Source organism: Myotis davidii, unplaced genomic scaffold (assembly GCF_000327345.1).
Source record: "Myotis davidii unplaced genomic scaffold, ASM32734v1 scaffold653, whole genome shotgun sequence".
NCBI classification, from domain to species: Eukaryota; Metazoa; Chordata; class Mammalia; order Chiroptera; family Vespertilionidae; genus Myotis; species Myotis davidii.
The window spans coordinates 1065526-1080605 of NW_006285129.1; the positions used below are offsets into that span (position 1 = coordinate 1065526).

The following is a 15080-nucleotide window of genomic DNA, read 5'->3' on the forward strand; positions in this document are numbered from 1 at the left end:
CAACATTTTTGCTTGCAGGCCTTAACTCTGGGCTCTGCTGGTTTTGAGGTTTGGCATCCAGTATAAAGTGGAGACACCAATAGTTCCTTGAACTGGAACCGGAGACACTACCCAGCCATTTGGGGCAGAAATGGGGGCCGAGATATTAGCTGGGTGATTGATCCCAATGATTTAGAAGTAATAATGTCCTGTCCTATGGCAGGGTCAGGGAGGGAGACCCCCAGAGATGCCTCCTACCTCCATGTCTAGAGTTAAATTAACAAAAGACTAAAGCAGCAGAAGCCAGATAACCGAGCGCTCAGATCCTCCAGGAGTGAAGGTGTAGGTCGCTCCATAAGGAAAGCGCCATCCGAGCCCTGGCTGTCCAACTGAGTGGTTTAGAGGCTGAGCTCTGGTGCCAGGCTACCTGGGCTCAAAGCTGGGCGCCAACACATGCTCTCTGTGTGCCTCTCTCTCCTTTAGTTTCCACACCTGTAAAAGGTGGATAATAATAGCTCAGACCTCGAGTGGCTATTTGAGAATTATGTGAGTAATACTTGTAAAGCTCTTAGGACAGGGCCCAGCATGTAGCAAACACTCTATAAATGTTAGCTATTATTAAGACAAGGGAACAAGAGGAAAGTCATAAATACCAGCCAACCACAGTATCAGGATCAGTTGCCAGAATGAGAACAGCACACACAAAACCTCGTACGGGAATGCTTATACCGCTTTCATTCATAACAGCCCCAAACTAGAAAGAATCAATTGCGATGTCTCTCAATCTGTGGATGATTAAACAAACTGTGGTACATCCACACCATGGTGATTACCCAGCAATCAAACAAACAAACAAACAAACAAACTACTGTGCAGCAAAGGAAACAGTCAGCAAAATGAATAGGCAATCTACTGAATGGGAGAAAATATTTGCAAATCATATATCTGTTAAGGGGTTAATACCCAAAAATAAATTAAGAAAATCATACAACTCAATAGCAAAAAAAAAAAAAAAAAAAATCAGATTAAAAAATCGGCAGACGATCTGAATAGACATTTTCCCAGAGAAGACATACAGATGGGCCAACAGGTCCATGTAAACGTGTTTACATCGATAATCATCAGGGAAATGCAAATCAAAATACAATGCAGTATCACCTCATACCTGTTAGAATAGCTATTATTAAAAAAAGAAAAGAAATAGCAAGTGTTGGTGAGGATGTGGAGAAAAGGGTACCCTTGTAATAGTGGATTTTTTGTCTACTTTCTAATTTGAATACTTCAGCAATTAATATCTGTATCATTAGTTTTTGCCAAAAAGGCATTATTATGTTCAGGTCTTCTACTTACATTCCTATTTTGCAGAATTTTATTAGGAATGGCTACTGATTTTCATAAAGTGTTTTTTTGGGGGGCATCTGTTTGTATGGGTTCTCTCCCTTACTTTATTGATGTAGTGAATTATGTTCACAGAATTATTAAAAATAATAAATTTAATACCCATAAATTATGTGAGGAAAAAGATGAATTCTTAAAGATCAAGAAATGATTCTATGGAAAGGTGAACAATATTTCTAGCTGGGAAAATTTACTATAAAAAGTCATTCTCAAATTATTTAGTAATTATTGCCCATTAGGAATTACCATGGATTTGAAGGAATGGAAGAAATGATTTTAAAGTTCATGTGGAAAATAAATGAGTGGCAAATGCCTATAAATCTACAATAATCAAAACTATGTAGTAGAGACAGACATAGAGATTAATGGGTGTCAAGACCATTCAATGAAGAAGAGGCAGTCTTTTGCATAAATGGTGCCGGGAAAACTGGATACCCACATGCAAAAGAAGTTGATCCTTTTTTTTTAATACCATCTATAAAATTAACATAAAACAGATAAGATCTAAACATCAGAGCTAAAACAAGAACACTTTTGGGGGGGAAAACACAGTGGAGAATCTTCACGATATTGCATTTGGCAACGATTTCTTGAATATGGACATCAAAGATATGGAGATAACATCAAAAATATGGGAACAAAAGAAAAACAGATAACTAGGACTATGTCAAAGTTCAAATCTTCTGCGTATCAAAGGGCACTGTCAAAAGCCAACCCCAGTTCCTGCCCTGGTGGGTCTTTTAGTTTAGCGAGGCAGACCAGCTCTGGACAAGCGTGGCGCATGCTCTGAGAGGGGTATTGTAGACCTGAACTACAGAGGGTGTAAAACCGCAAACTCCGCAGGGGAGCCCCGCAGAGCAGTGCAGCCATGGGCAAGCTGGACAAGTTTTCTCTCTCAGCTTTGTGTTATAGTCCCTGGGGCCAGGCTTACGCAATTCGGGAAAAGATGCTTACGTAACTCTTTTGTAGTTGAAGATTCATTTTCACTTCTCCTAAAAAACAAAAACGGAGTAGTGGAAATGTTTATGAGATGGTGGTCATAGTGGTTTAGTTTTATTTATTTTCTGAGAATTTCAGGACATTTCCTAGAACCAAGGACATTCTGCAGATTTTATAAAACCCAGTCCAGTCATTACTGACTTAAAAACTTAAACTTGTTGGGAGCTAAATGCTAATAAAAATCAAAGTAATAGACAACCACAGAAAATGGATACACTTAAAAGTGTTCCTCCATCGCCATAACCGGTTTGGCTCAGTGGACAGAGCGTCGGCCTGTGGACTGAAGGGTCCCAGGTTCGATTCTGGTCAAGGGCATGTACCTTGGCTGCGGGCACATCCCCAGTGGGGGCTGTGCAGGAGGCAGCTGATCGATGTTTCTCGCTCATCGATGTTTCTAACTCTCTATCCCTCTCTCTCCCTTCCTCTCTGTAAAAAATCAATAAAATATATTTTTTTAAAAAAAGTGTTCCTCCATAATATCAGACCTGCTTTAAAAAGAAAAAGAAATATTCCAAAATTTCCCTTGTTGCAAGTTTAACTCATGTCTTTGTGAGCTCACCTTAGAACAGAACACTGCTGGTCACCTTCTGAGTCCTGCACCATCAAATGTTGGTTTGCTTTCTGTGCCATCCTCTTCGGCTGGATAATTCCAGATCCTTTCACTTTTCTGCTTTAAGACCCTATGGCAGCGGTTCTCAACCTGTGGGTCGTGACCCTCTTCACAGGGGTCGCCAAAACCACCGGAAAACACATATATAATTACATATTGTTTTTGTGATTAATCACTATGCTTTAATTATGTTCAATTTGTAACAATGAAAATACATCCTGCATATCAGATATTTACAGGACGATTCATAACAGTAGCAAAATTACAGTTATGAAGTAGCAACGAAAATAATTTTATGGTTGGGGGTCACCACAACATGAGGAACTGTATGAAAGGGTCGCGGCATTAGGAAGGTTGAGAACCACTGCCCTATGGAATTTGGCTACCTGACAGACCTCTGGAACCAAAACTGGCCCTATCAGAGCCTTAATCTAGAGACTTAAAAAGGAGACCAGAAACCAGCAGCCACCTCTGGCCACCTCTAAACAAGGATATAGCCAGCTCATTGCTGGCTGATTAAGTTCATATGATGAGGGCTCTAGTGGGGGAAAGGGGAAGTACTTATGGGTTTTTGAGGAATTCCAGTAAGCCCATTGTCATCACACCTGAGCATCTGTTTTTTGTTCAAGTAAGCTGATGAATGGCCCCCAAATCACCTGGAATATGGGGCTTGGGATGTGGGTGGCTATTAATTAAAGCCAAAAAAAAAAAAAAAAGAATACCGATTTTTCAAGATCAAAAGTTGATATGAAGCCAAACCGGTTTGGCTCAGTGGATGGAGCGTCGGGCGGCGGACTGAAGGGTTCAGGGTTCGATTCCGGTCAAGGGCATGTACCTTGGTTGCGGGCATATCCCCAGTGGAAGGTGTGCAGGAGGCAGCTGGTCGATGTTTCTCTCTCATTGATGTTTCTAACTCTCTATCCCTCTCCCTTCTCTGTGGAAAATCAATAAAATATATTAAAAAAAAGTTGATATAAAGAGTTGGGTGCCTGTAACATACAAAATTCTTTTTTAAAGAGATTTTTAAAAAATATATTTTTAAAACTAATTTCAGAGAGGAAGGGAGAGATAGAAGCATCAATGATGAGAGAGAATCATTGATTAGCGGCTTCCTGCACGCTCCCCACTGGGGATCGAGCCCGGAAAGCTGGGCATGTGCCTTTGACAGGAATCGAACCTGGGACCCTTTAGTCCGCAGGTCGATGCTCAATCCACAAGCCAAACCAGCTAGGGCCATGCAAAATTCCTGACTCTTCCCTTTCCAGGGTTTCATGATCTAATAAGATATTTTGTTTTTCAATAAGGTTAAAATGTCATGCATTGCTTTGGTTCAAATCAACTCAGGAAATTTAAGAAACAAAATCAATTTGGTTTCCATCTGAGTAAAAAAAAAAATTGACATTCAAGTTGTGTAGGGAGGACTGCCCAAGTAGTGGTTTTAGGTTCCCTCCCAGTTTGATTACTAGACACTGCTTCCAGCCTAGACCACAGAATCAGAAGCGAAGCCCTGGAATTTAGTCTCACTCCCACAGTTGGTGGAATTTTTCTGCTGCTTAAGCGGTGGGCAAGAGCATGTTCTCATGAGAAAACTTGTTCCTATGGAGTGAGTAATCCACGAGAGACAGGCATAACTGTACAGTTCCTTTTTACCTACTGGGTTTGAGGACCCAGAGCTGCCACCGCTAGCTGTGGGACCGGGTAAATCACTACCACCCACGCCTCGGTCTCTTACCTATAGTGTAAGCCGATAATGCCTGCCATATGGGGGTGCTCGGTGTAGGCGATCCTGATTCACTACTAGTCTCATGTGGTGCTTTCGATAAGGATCCAAATTGGGCAGGAGAAATTCTGCCTCCGCGCTCAGGGGAAGTGTCTTGGAGGCCCCCCTAACGCCCCCATACCTGCCTCCCACATCACCCTGTCCTCCTTTAAATCTGGGCTTCGGAGAGCCCCAATTTGGTCCACACTCTCAGGCGGACTCTGCGGGCGTGGGTGCCGCCCCCGGAAGGACGGAAGCCCCGAGTGACCTCATGCGCATGGCCGCCGGGAGCCGCTGGCAGGAAGAGGAAAAGTGTGGCACTGAAGGATCACTTCCGCTTCCGCTGGATCAAGCGCTTTCATTTCTCCTGCTGCCGTGACTAAGATGGAAGCGGTTTGGGAGTCGCGGCCCGGACTTTGGGCTGGGGGTCCGGCCCCCGGGCAGTTTTATCGCATCCCGCCAACTCCCGGCTCCTTGGTGGACCCGGCGTCCGCTCTCCACGGGGGTCCGATCACGCGCACCCAGTAAGCTCGGGGCGCCCCAGCTTGCGCAGGGGTGGGTGTGGGCCTGTGGCCCGAGGGTTCCGAGGGAGCAGGGGCAGGCGAGGGGCAGCGAGGGGCACGGAGTCCTGGGGAATGAATGGGCCTCTGGGAAGTCGAAAGGGAACCCACCGCGCAGGGAGAGGACTCGGGCCCTCCCCCCGCGCCGCCTTGCAGACTCCCCACCCCTTCTGTCCCCAGGAGCCCCATGGTGACCGGGACCTCGGTCCTGGGCGTGAAATTTGACGGCGGAGTGGTGATTGCCGCAGACATGCTGGGCTCCTACGGCTCCTTGGCTCGTTTCCGCAACATCTCTCGCATCATGCGAGTCAATGACAGCACCATGCTGGGTGCTTCCGGAGACTACGCTGATTTCCAGTATGTGAAGCAGGTCCTCGGCCAGATGGTGTAAGTCACCTAGAGAACAGGACGGAGTTCCCACGTGGGCAGGGGGGTCGCTGGTGGGTGTGCGTGTGTGTGTGTGTGTTTTCTCTCCTTAAGAAGTTCTAAGGTGGAGGCACTCGAGGCGGAGGACGGGGAGAATTGTAGGGGGTGGAAGATGGGGAATGGAGATCCCGACTTTAATATTCTCACGCCCATTTATTTTTTTAAGGATTGATGAGGAGTTGCTGGGAGACGGGCACACCTATAGTCCTAGAGCTATTCATTCGTGGCTGACCAGGGCCATGTACAGCCGCCGCTCCAAGATGAACCCCCTGTGGAACACCATGGTCATTGGAGGCTATTCGGATGGAGAGAGGTTGATTTGAGTACAAATAACTTTTGCTTGGCAACCTAACCTGCAGTGCCTGTGTAGTGTGTTTATCTTTACCCCCTGAGTAACTCCTAGTTCTTAGACCTCATGGTCCCATACTTCAGCGAGGATGCAGAAACTTAAGATGAAATTAGTTCCTTGACCGATTGTGTCCTTTTAGCTTCCTCGGTTACGTGGACATGCTTGGGGTAGCCTATGAAGCCCCTTCGCTGGCCACTGGTTATGGCGCATACTTGGCTCAGGTAAGTGGTGAGTTGAGAGGTGGGGGCAGAGGGCGTTAGTGGTGGTGTGCTTGCTTTTACCTTCTAATTCTGACATCAGGAACAGGCTAGGATCCCTATGGCTGGGCAGATGGTTTCTATTTGTAGTCCAGAGGCTCTAAGTGTGGCATTTGCATTCCACTGACAAGGCATGGTCAGGAGTCAGTGGACATGTGCAAAGAGAGGAACTCTAGAACTTCCCCTTCAGGTGGGTCTTAGCACAAGTAAACAGAGTATTCTGGGGAGGCACTAGGTGGAATGTTACTTTTTCACTCATTTGTGCATATTACACCATGGATTTGAGACAATAGCCAGGTGGTCAGCCCCTGATATCTCCCATGTTTTCCCCTAATCTCCTTAGCCTCTGCTCCGAGAAGTTCTGGAGAAGCAGCCAGTGCTGAGCCAGACTGAGGCCCGAGACCTAGTGGAACGCTGCATGCGAGTGCTGTACTACCGGGATGCCCGTTCTTACAACCGGGTGAGGAGGGGAGTGAATAATGGAGGTGAAGGGGATCTCATTTGCAGGTTCTCCATTCTTGCAAATGCCAAGGGTTTCTGCTTTGAAGGCAATCCCACTTCTCTGTCTCCTATATTCTTATTTGGGAAAGACTCTACTTGACCTCTGACCAGCCCCAGAGACTTCTTTCATGTGGGGGTGGGCATTTTCATTGAGAGCTCTGCTTTCTTTCAGTTTCAAATTGCCACGGTAACCGAAAAAGGTGTTGAAATAGAGGGACCACTTTCGGCAGAAACCAACTGGGATATTGCCCACATGATCAGGTGATTGAAACTAAAATTATAATGGAAAAAATAGGTGGGAGAAGAGTTGGGAGGCCCCGTGGCTTGCACTAAGCTGTGTTGTTGTTTTTTTGAAGTCTTAACCCCAAATTCTCTGGGTGGCATGCATTTTGGTTCAATAGAACTGCTTTTAGGAATTGATTCCTTTCCCTATCACTTCACAAATTTATTAATGCTCTCTTCCTTTTTAGTGGCTTTGAATGAAATACAGACGTATTATCTAGAGCTGAAGTTGTATTCTTCTTCCAACTTTGAACTTGGCTGGTTCAGAGGTAGACTTTTCTTTTGTAAAATAAATCTTTTGAAACACTTGCTGAGTAGTCGTATTTTGTCTGACTACGTCACACCAAGAATGGGCCACTTCCTCCCTGATCTGAGAACCTTTTGGCTATTGGTTCTTCTAGCACAGTGGTTCTCAACCTGTGGGCCGCGACCCCTTTGGGGGTCGAACGACCCTTTCACAGGGGTCGCCTAAGACCACCAGAAAACACATATATAATCACATATTGTTTTTGTGATTAATCACTATGCTTTAATTATGTTCAATTTGTAACAATGAAATTGGGGGTCACCACAACATGAGGAACTGTATTAAAGGGTCTCAGCATTAGGAAGGTTGAGAACCACTGTTGTAGCAGATAGAGTTCTCTGCATGACAATACAGAAGACCCACTGCTGTCTTCATTTGTGAAGGCAGCTTTGTGTAGAAGCCAGGCTTAATCCCTGTGGGATACCCTAATTGGCTTTTGTGTTTAATTTTTTTCTTCAACATTTCCACCCATGCACTAGATTCTAAAATAGTTTCTGGTTAATGTTGGCTGCAAATGTAGTTTTAGTTAAAACACCATTTTAAAGATAAAATGGAGCGCCTAGCGGAGCTGTTCTGTATAAGGCTACCCCCGAGCTGGAACTGAGAGCCTCAATCTTCCCATTCAACTTCCATTTAGGAAATACTAAGTAATTTCAACACTGAACCTAAATGTCGATTGTTCAAACCTACTAATTTCTAGCATCGCCATAAAACTTACAAGTTTTGTGTGTTTATTAAAAGGTCCTAAGTGTAGCTGTGGGTCAAATCAGTTGGGGTAGCCACCAAATTCCATCCCCGGAATGGTGTTAGACTCTATTTAAAAATGAACACCTCCCAAATAAAGAAAAAAACAAAAAATATAAAAATAAAAATGAACACCCTAGGTAATTCTGTGGCATATCCTCTAAACCTCTTTTTGAGAAAGTAGTACAGACCGCAAATCCAAAAACGTACAGAAATTCAGTGAGGTGAGAAAGGAGGGAGAAATCAAAACACCTATCGGTCGTATCATCCATGATTACAACAAACCAGTACATTAAAGCAAAAGAAAACCATGAGCTTTCAATTTGAATTTTCTATAGTCTCAACACAGAAAGTAGGCAATAAATATTTTATTGATTAAACTGAATTATAAAAAAACCCCAATCTGCTACACTAAGCCATGCAGGCAGAATCCACAATAACTTCCTGGCCAAAACTCAGCTGACCCACTGTTGGTAATACGGTCTTTAGAAAACTGCCCTCAAGAAAGTCATTCAGTGTGCAGAGACCAGGAGCCCAGCTCCACTACGTTTGGGCTGCTGTGGAGACTACCAAAGAGGATTAGGTCGTTGTAGATCGAGTTGACCATAGTTCTTGATCTTTCTGAAAGGCAAAGGATTGACTCGAAAATCCATCTCTGTCAAAATGGTACCAGGCAAAAAGCTGGGGAAGAGAAACCCAGATGGATCCTCAGTTCAGTTTTTAGATGCTGGCCACGCTGTTTACGGGAGGGATCCCTCCAGATCACTATAGTATAGCCTTCTGGGCGTTAAAAAACAAACAAAAAGTGGGGGTGAGGACAAACAGGGGTAACAAATGTCACACCTGTACCGTCAGGCCCATCACACCTAGAGCATCTGCCATCTGTGAAACCTATTAGAATAGGGGCACCTAGGAAAAAAAACATTGTTTTATAAACTCATTTCCCTTCATTTTATTAATGTTCCACTTACGTACATTTTAAAGATGAACCATTTTACAAGCCTGTGCAGGTTGCTGTCTTGGCTTTAGGAAGGAAACGTTGCTGAAAGACTCGGGGTGGACAGAATGGTGTAGCTGTGGGAAAGGTGGACCTGGATTTTGGCTCCTTTTCTCTGTTACAGTACATTTCAGTTTATAACCATGAGTACATACAACTTAAAAAAAAATCCCTCATGCAAACCGTAGAAAAATCTTTTCTTTCCTTGATGCTGGCAGTGAAAAATAAAGATTCAAGTCTTTTTCTCTGTGCACACCCCCATGTATTTCTTCTTCAGGTCAGATTCTTCACTAAGCATTAAGAGAAATAGGAGAAAGCAGGATTTCAGCAAGTGGTCTGTCTTTTCTTTTTAAAGTTCAGCACTTAATTTCTTGCACAATTAGCTCCTGGCTGTAGGAATGTGGTCACTTGATCAGTCACTGTCCACTTAAGATGAAGTTCAACAAAGCAGGGACTACCCCCAGCGGGCCTGCAGGATGAAGACCCCGCACTGGGAATGGCTTCCACCCTAACTCTGTGATCACCTCAGTACCTCTTGCTTGCTAATGACATGTATGATCCTTTGTCCAGAGTGATGGTGTGAGAATGGGAAAAGGGGCCAAGGATCGCAAGTGCAAAGAATATTGGTTTTGTCATATTTTTGTTGGGAGGGTGGTGAGGAAAAAGATCTATTCATCATTCTGGATGATTAAAGGTGGTTGCATGCATTTTTAAAGCCACAATTTTATATCGAGTTGCTGTAGAAACCAACTTCTCTGGAGAGGGAAGGTAAGAAAGGAGAAGGAAGAGAGAGTTCAGTGGGATTTTTTTTCCATTTTCATTTTTATATAAAAGTGTTAAGACCACAATGAAAAAAGTTTATCCATATATATAATAAACCAGTTTGTGAGCTACAATTTTTCTTTCCCATCTTCAGAAATGTTCTCACATTGACAATGGTTGGATAGCATCATGCCCAGACATTGGCCACACAGTAAAACAAACCAGATGTACTATAATACAATTGAGGTAAAAGGGGAAACAAAAAAAATTAACATTCGTCCACAAAGGATTTTTTTTTCTTTTCTTGTTTTGTCAGAAAAATACCAAACACAGTGATTTAAATTTTTTCAAAAATTCACAAAAACCTGTTATCATCATAAATGAATGACCAATGGGCCAGCTCTTCGGCTCAGATGTGATTACTATTGGTTTTCCTAATAATCCACAAATCCACAGGGAAGTATAAGTCAACATCAGGGGGCAGTGGTGGCATAAAATTAAAAAATATAAACCAAATACCCCACCTGGTATACCCCCTTTCCCCTAAGCCCCTTCTACCCTCCCTCACACGTTCCCACCCCCACTTCATACGCCCTCAAGACCCCAACACTCAAATCTCCATCAGATCTAGGTCAGCTTCTTCAAAGCCATAGAAGGACTCGGTCTCGCTTTCCCCCTCAAAGAGCTGGTGAAGGCTTTCAGGCTCAGCTGTCTCTTCGGGAGATGACCTGGGTCGGGGGGTGGAAGCCGAGTGCTCCTCAGACTGCTCCCCGCTCAGCTTCAGTTGCTCCTCTAGGGAGGCAATCAGCTCCTCCTGCATGTCAGCATTTCTTGTAGGTGAGTTAATGTTGCCGTCGGGGCCAGGCAGAACACTAGCCACAAGGAAGGATCGCTGAACCAGCTCTGGACAGTCCCCAATGACAGCCAGAACCTCGGCCAGCCAGACCACCACCAGTTGCAGCAGGACATCAGAATCACACGCAGTATCTGCCATTTCCCGAGCCTGCTCCTTCCACTTTTTGTGCAGGAAGTTCTTGACTGTTCGTTTGATGCATACGTCTAATGGCTGGATTTTGGAGCTACAGCCTGCCGGGACCACGGCAGGCAAAGTGCTAGAGGCACTGAGCATGGCCAGCACCTCCTCGGACAGGTGAGTGCGATGACAGTCCATCACGAGCATGCCTTTGCTGCGCTGGCAAGCGGTGTGCTTCTGCCACACCCGGGTTGACCACAGCTCCATGATCTCATCATCACTGTAGCCACTTTCCTTTGCCTCTAGCAATATGGAGTCCGGCACATTAGCGGGCTGGTCCATTTGTCCTCGGTAGAAAACCAGGGTGGGGAGGACAGTGCCATCGGCCAGAATGGCCAGCACCACATCACACCAAGGTTCCCCTGTGCCCACTGTCTGCAGGGCGTTCTCCTTTCGGTCATCACTGCTCAATACCTCTGTATCCAGAAACAAGGAGATCTCATCAATGGCCACAATCATAGACAAGGGTAAGTCCTGGTTGTGAATCTGCCGTTGTACAAATTCAATGAAGAGTCCTGCATTCTCTGCTACTTCCTTAGGCAGCGTGTGGGCCACGGCACGCCGGGCATGGGGAGTCAAGTGGTGCCGCAGCATGAAACGCACAGCCCACTCGTAAGAGATCTTAAACCCCCCGTCCAAAGAACGCCCTATTTTGGTGGCTTTCTGGAACAAGGTCTCCTCATTGACCGGAAGCTGTTGCTCTCGCTGGGTCAGCACCCACTCAGCCAGTTTCTCTTCTGCCTCAAAGCTCAGATATTTGCCTTCCAGATTCTCCCACTGGGATGCCTGGAAGCGCCGAAGCCAACGGCGGATGCGTCGCTGCGGGTTCCGGAAGTGTTCGGCTGCCTGTTCAGTATTACAGCATAGGGCAAACAGTACTACTCGAAGCTTCTTCACAGACAGCTGTTCCTTCTTGCCAATCCCACTGCTACTCCCACCCCCTGAGGCTGGCTCAGGCTCCTGGGTGACTGGGCTCCCTTCATCCTGGTCATCAACATTCAGACATTCAGCCTCCTCGGTCGCCAAGGGTGGGAGGGCTGCTGGCTGCGGGGGCGTGGGGGTTGGTGGTGGGGTTGCAGTTGAAGCTGGTGATGGGAGTGCCTGGGCCACGGGTGTTGCTAGCTCCTCAGGCTCAGCAGGGGCGGGCTCGGCAGATTTCACAGTGGAAGCTTTATTAGAGGGGAAGGAAGGAGGAGGGTACATATTCTTCAAGTTCCGGTCATTCACCCGGTCACGCGTCTGGCTGTGCCTAAAGAGGTCGAAAAGAGAGTAAGAAAAACCTCAGTAAAACCAGGAATACAAAATAACAGTAGTAATAATAATAAAAACCAAACACACTGGAAAACAGAAATTGAACCATGAAGTGGGTTTCCTTTACCTTGAGTGAGACATCCAAGAGAGTGCTATGGAAAAGGAGACAATTAAAAAAAGGTTAACTCAGTGAAGAAAAAAGCCTTCTAAGACAGTGTTTGGGATTTCAATCAAAAAGGCAAATCGACTGCCTACTCAAGTCTTATATAAACTTCTGGTTAGGATGCTTCCAATTTGTGGAGTAGGCCAAAACAGTGAATGGGGTAGGGATGCTCCTGATTCATGTAACATCACCTGTATCCCTATCTTTTTTTTTTTTTTGTCCTGCTAACCCCATCTCTCCTACTTACCTCGTGGCAGAATGCTGCTGGATCTGTGAGAGGGATTGAATACCAAATGCTTGGCCATGGCATCTCCCACGAAGGTAACAAAGGTACAAGAAGTGCAGTACAGCCTGATTCCGCTGAGAAAGAGCCAAGAGGACAGAAGTCAAGTACAGCAGTGAACTAGAGTTAGGCCTCGAGGCTTAATAAAGGAATGTCCCTTCTTCTCTCTCTCAAATTAATTCACATACCCACCCATCCCAAAACAGCTAAGAGGATCTAATGTACCGGTAAAAACGTCAAAATTCAGACACCATCAGTAAGTTTTTCCTTACCTCACAGAATTTTTAAATAAAGCCAAATACTTGGAGCTCTTCCGTGGAACATGATTGCTGAGAAAGACAAAAAGTGGTATGAGTTACAGGGTTCTGCTGGTTAAACAGAGATCACCAGCCACTGACAATGACCCAACAAAAGAGATGCCTCTTGCCCTGGCCAGGTCACTCAGTCAACTGGAGCATCATCCCGGTAGGGGTGCAACGGATATTTCTCTCACATCGATGTTTCTCCCTTTTTAAAACAAACAAACAAAAAAAGACAACCAAAAAACCCCTCCAACCATCCTAACCTCAAACAGTGCCAGTTTTCCTACTGGGAGAAGGGAGAGGAGATTAGGATTAGGGTCTATGAAAATCCACATAGTGATCGAGAGGGCCTGGGGCTGGACCCAGAGCTGCAATTCTAACAAGCTTCCATGTGGTGCTGCTGGTCCTTGAACCACAATTTGAGTAGAAGGTTCCACAAAATCAGAGTACAGCCCATTAAAGTCAAATGAACATGGGCTGGCCTCTCACTCTGCTCCGAGAGATAGACAAACAGCTCTAAGAACTGAAGGAAAAAACATACTCTAAACAGGGGAGGGAATAAAGAGAGTTCTGTGAATCCGAACTCCCAGACAGAAACAGTGGTTCAATCGTGACTTACTTGATCATGTGATTGGCATAAGCTCGAGAACAGCACGTGCTATAGCGACACAGAGAGCAGTGAACATATGTAGGAAAATGGTTTGGGAAATCTGGGATCTCAAAGCTGCACTCCAGACATGTCTGCCGGCCCATGACACTCCTGTCAAGAAACAAGGAAGATGATCATTAACTGCCCCTGGGCACCCACATTGTAAGGACTGTAGACAACAGACCCTACTATAGGCTACCAGGTCACACTGGGTGAGGAATAGCCGTGCCCCCCGCCCAGGCCTCTAGAGGGAGGCACTGACATTTTCCTAACAGCTCTCTTCTGGATGTTGCGCTGGACGGGGGGATAAAGGAAGACGGGCAGAGGGTCCGTGGATGAGGTCAGTGGTCCTGCCTCCTGCAAAGCGCTGGGAGGTGCTTCACTGGAGACAGGAAGAGTTCGTGGCTGCCCTCGGGAAGCCCGGATTGTCACCTGTGGGTCAAGGGGAGGAACAATTAGACGTCAGATACTGAAACTCTCTATTCCTCTCCTGAATCTGCAAAGGAAATGTTGACAGTCCCTTTACCTTGGTGCCTGGTTTCAAACCTTCCAGCTGCTTGGGTTTACGGAAGGTTTTATGGTGCTGAAGCTTGTGTTCAATTTTGTCCTTGGCAAAGAGAAACTGCAGCCGGCATTTGTTGCAGTGATAAACGTTCCTCTTCTGAAGGGAAAAAAAAGGAAACTTTTAACACTTCCCAGTGAATCTTCTTCCCTGAGAAGGTAGATCAGTGCCAACCATACCATTCTTCACACCTTTCTGCTGATGCACAACAGGCACAGCCTACCACTGAGAATCATCACCTCCCATTCTCCCAAAGAAAGGTGGACTCAAAGCAGGATGACTAGGTCCTCAAACCATCTCTTCCTAACTTGCTTTAATCTGGGTGAGTGGCTCAACCTCGACTTGTCCCTACTTTATATTTGCAATGTGGACAGTGCTACCTACTTCTGGACATTGTTATTTCTTTCTTTATTATTTATTTCAGAGAGGAAGGAATAAGGAGAGAGAAACATCAATGATGACAGAAAATCATCGATCAGCTGCCTCCCGCACGCCCCCTACTGGGGCTCGAGCCCGCCTGCAACCCAGGCATGTGCCCTGGCCAGGAATCCAACCAGGGGCCTATTGGGGTTGATGAGTAAATGCTCAACCACTGAACTACACTGGCTGAGCTCTTTAAAAAAGAAAAGAAAATGTACATGTTAAAAAAAATCATACTTTTTATTCTGTAAGATTGTTTTCAACTCTGATCCTTAGTCCCTGTCCATAAAAACTTACCAGCTTCTTGGGTTTCTTTCATGGACAACCATGTTACACACACATACCTCTCCATTACCACCTTCCCATTTTTCCTTTCTTTGACAACAAGGATAGTACTTTTCTACACCTTGCTCTTTTTCCTCTTAACACATCAATCTATAGATATGCCTCCCTGTGAGACAGAGCAGTGTGAGGAGTCGACTGCTGT

The 15080-nt window shown here is 45.4% G+C and overlaps 2 protein-coding genes across 5 annotated transcripts in view; one reads left to right on the plus strand and one right to left on the minus strand.

Moving 5' to 3' along the window:
- Window positions 1-5073: 5073 nt before the first annotated feature.
- PSMB4 (proteasome subunit beta 4) lies at window positions 5074-7429 on the plus strand. Its single transcript, XM_006755699.2, has 7 exons — window positions 5074-5269; window positions 5486-5692; window positions 5898-6044; window positions 6220-6301; window positions 6681-6797; window positions 7011-7099; window positions 7309-7429. Exons 1-7 carry the CDS (start codon window positions 5130-5132, stop codon window positions 7319-7321), a joined length of 795 nt encoding a protein of 264 aa, XP_006755762.1. The 5' UTR covers window positions 5074-5129; the 3' UTR covers window positions 7322-7429.
- A 1674-nt stretch (window positions 7430-9103) lies between these two features.
- The window catches only part of POGZ (pogo transposable element with ZNF domain), a 28936-nt gene continuing 22959 nt past the window's right edge, over window positions 9104-15080 (minus strand). For all 4 annotated transcript variants that reach the window (XM_006755702.2, XM_015558763.1, XM_006755700.2 and 1 more), the window contains 7 exons: window positions 14138-14272; window positions 13874-14043; window positions 13582-13722; window positions 12933-12989; window positions 12625-12737; window positions 12342-12366; window positions 9104-12212 (listed from right to left, as the gene is read on the minus strand). In XM_006755702.2, coding sequence (XP_006755765.1) covers window positions 10541-12212; window positions 12342-12366; window positions 12625-12737; window positions 12933-12989; window positions 13582-13722; window positions 13874-14043; window positions 14138-14272 — 2313 coding nt within the window. In that variant the 3' untranslated portion in view covers window positions 9104-10540. The remainder of the gene's footprint in view (window positions 12213-12341; window positions 12367-12624; window positions 12738-12932; window positions 12990-13581; window positions 13723-13873; window positions 14044-14137; window positions 14273-15080) is intronic.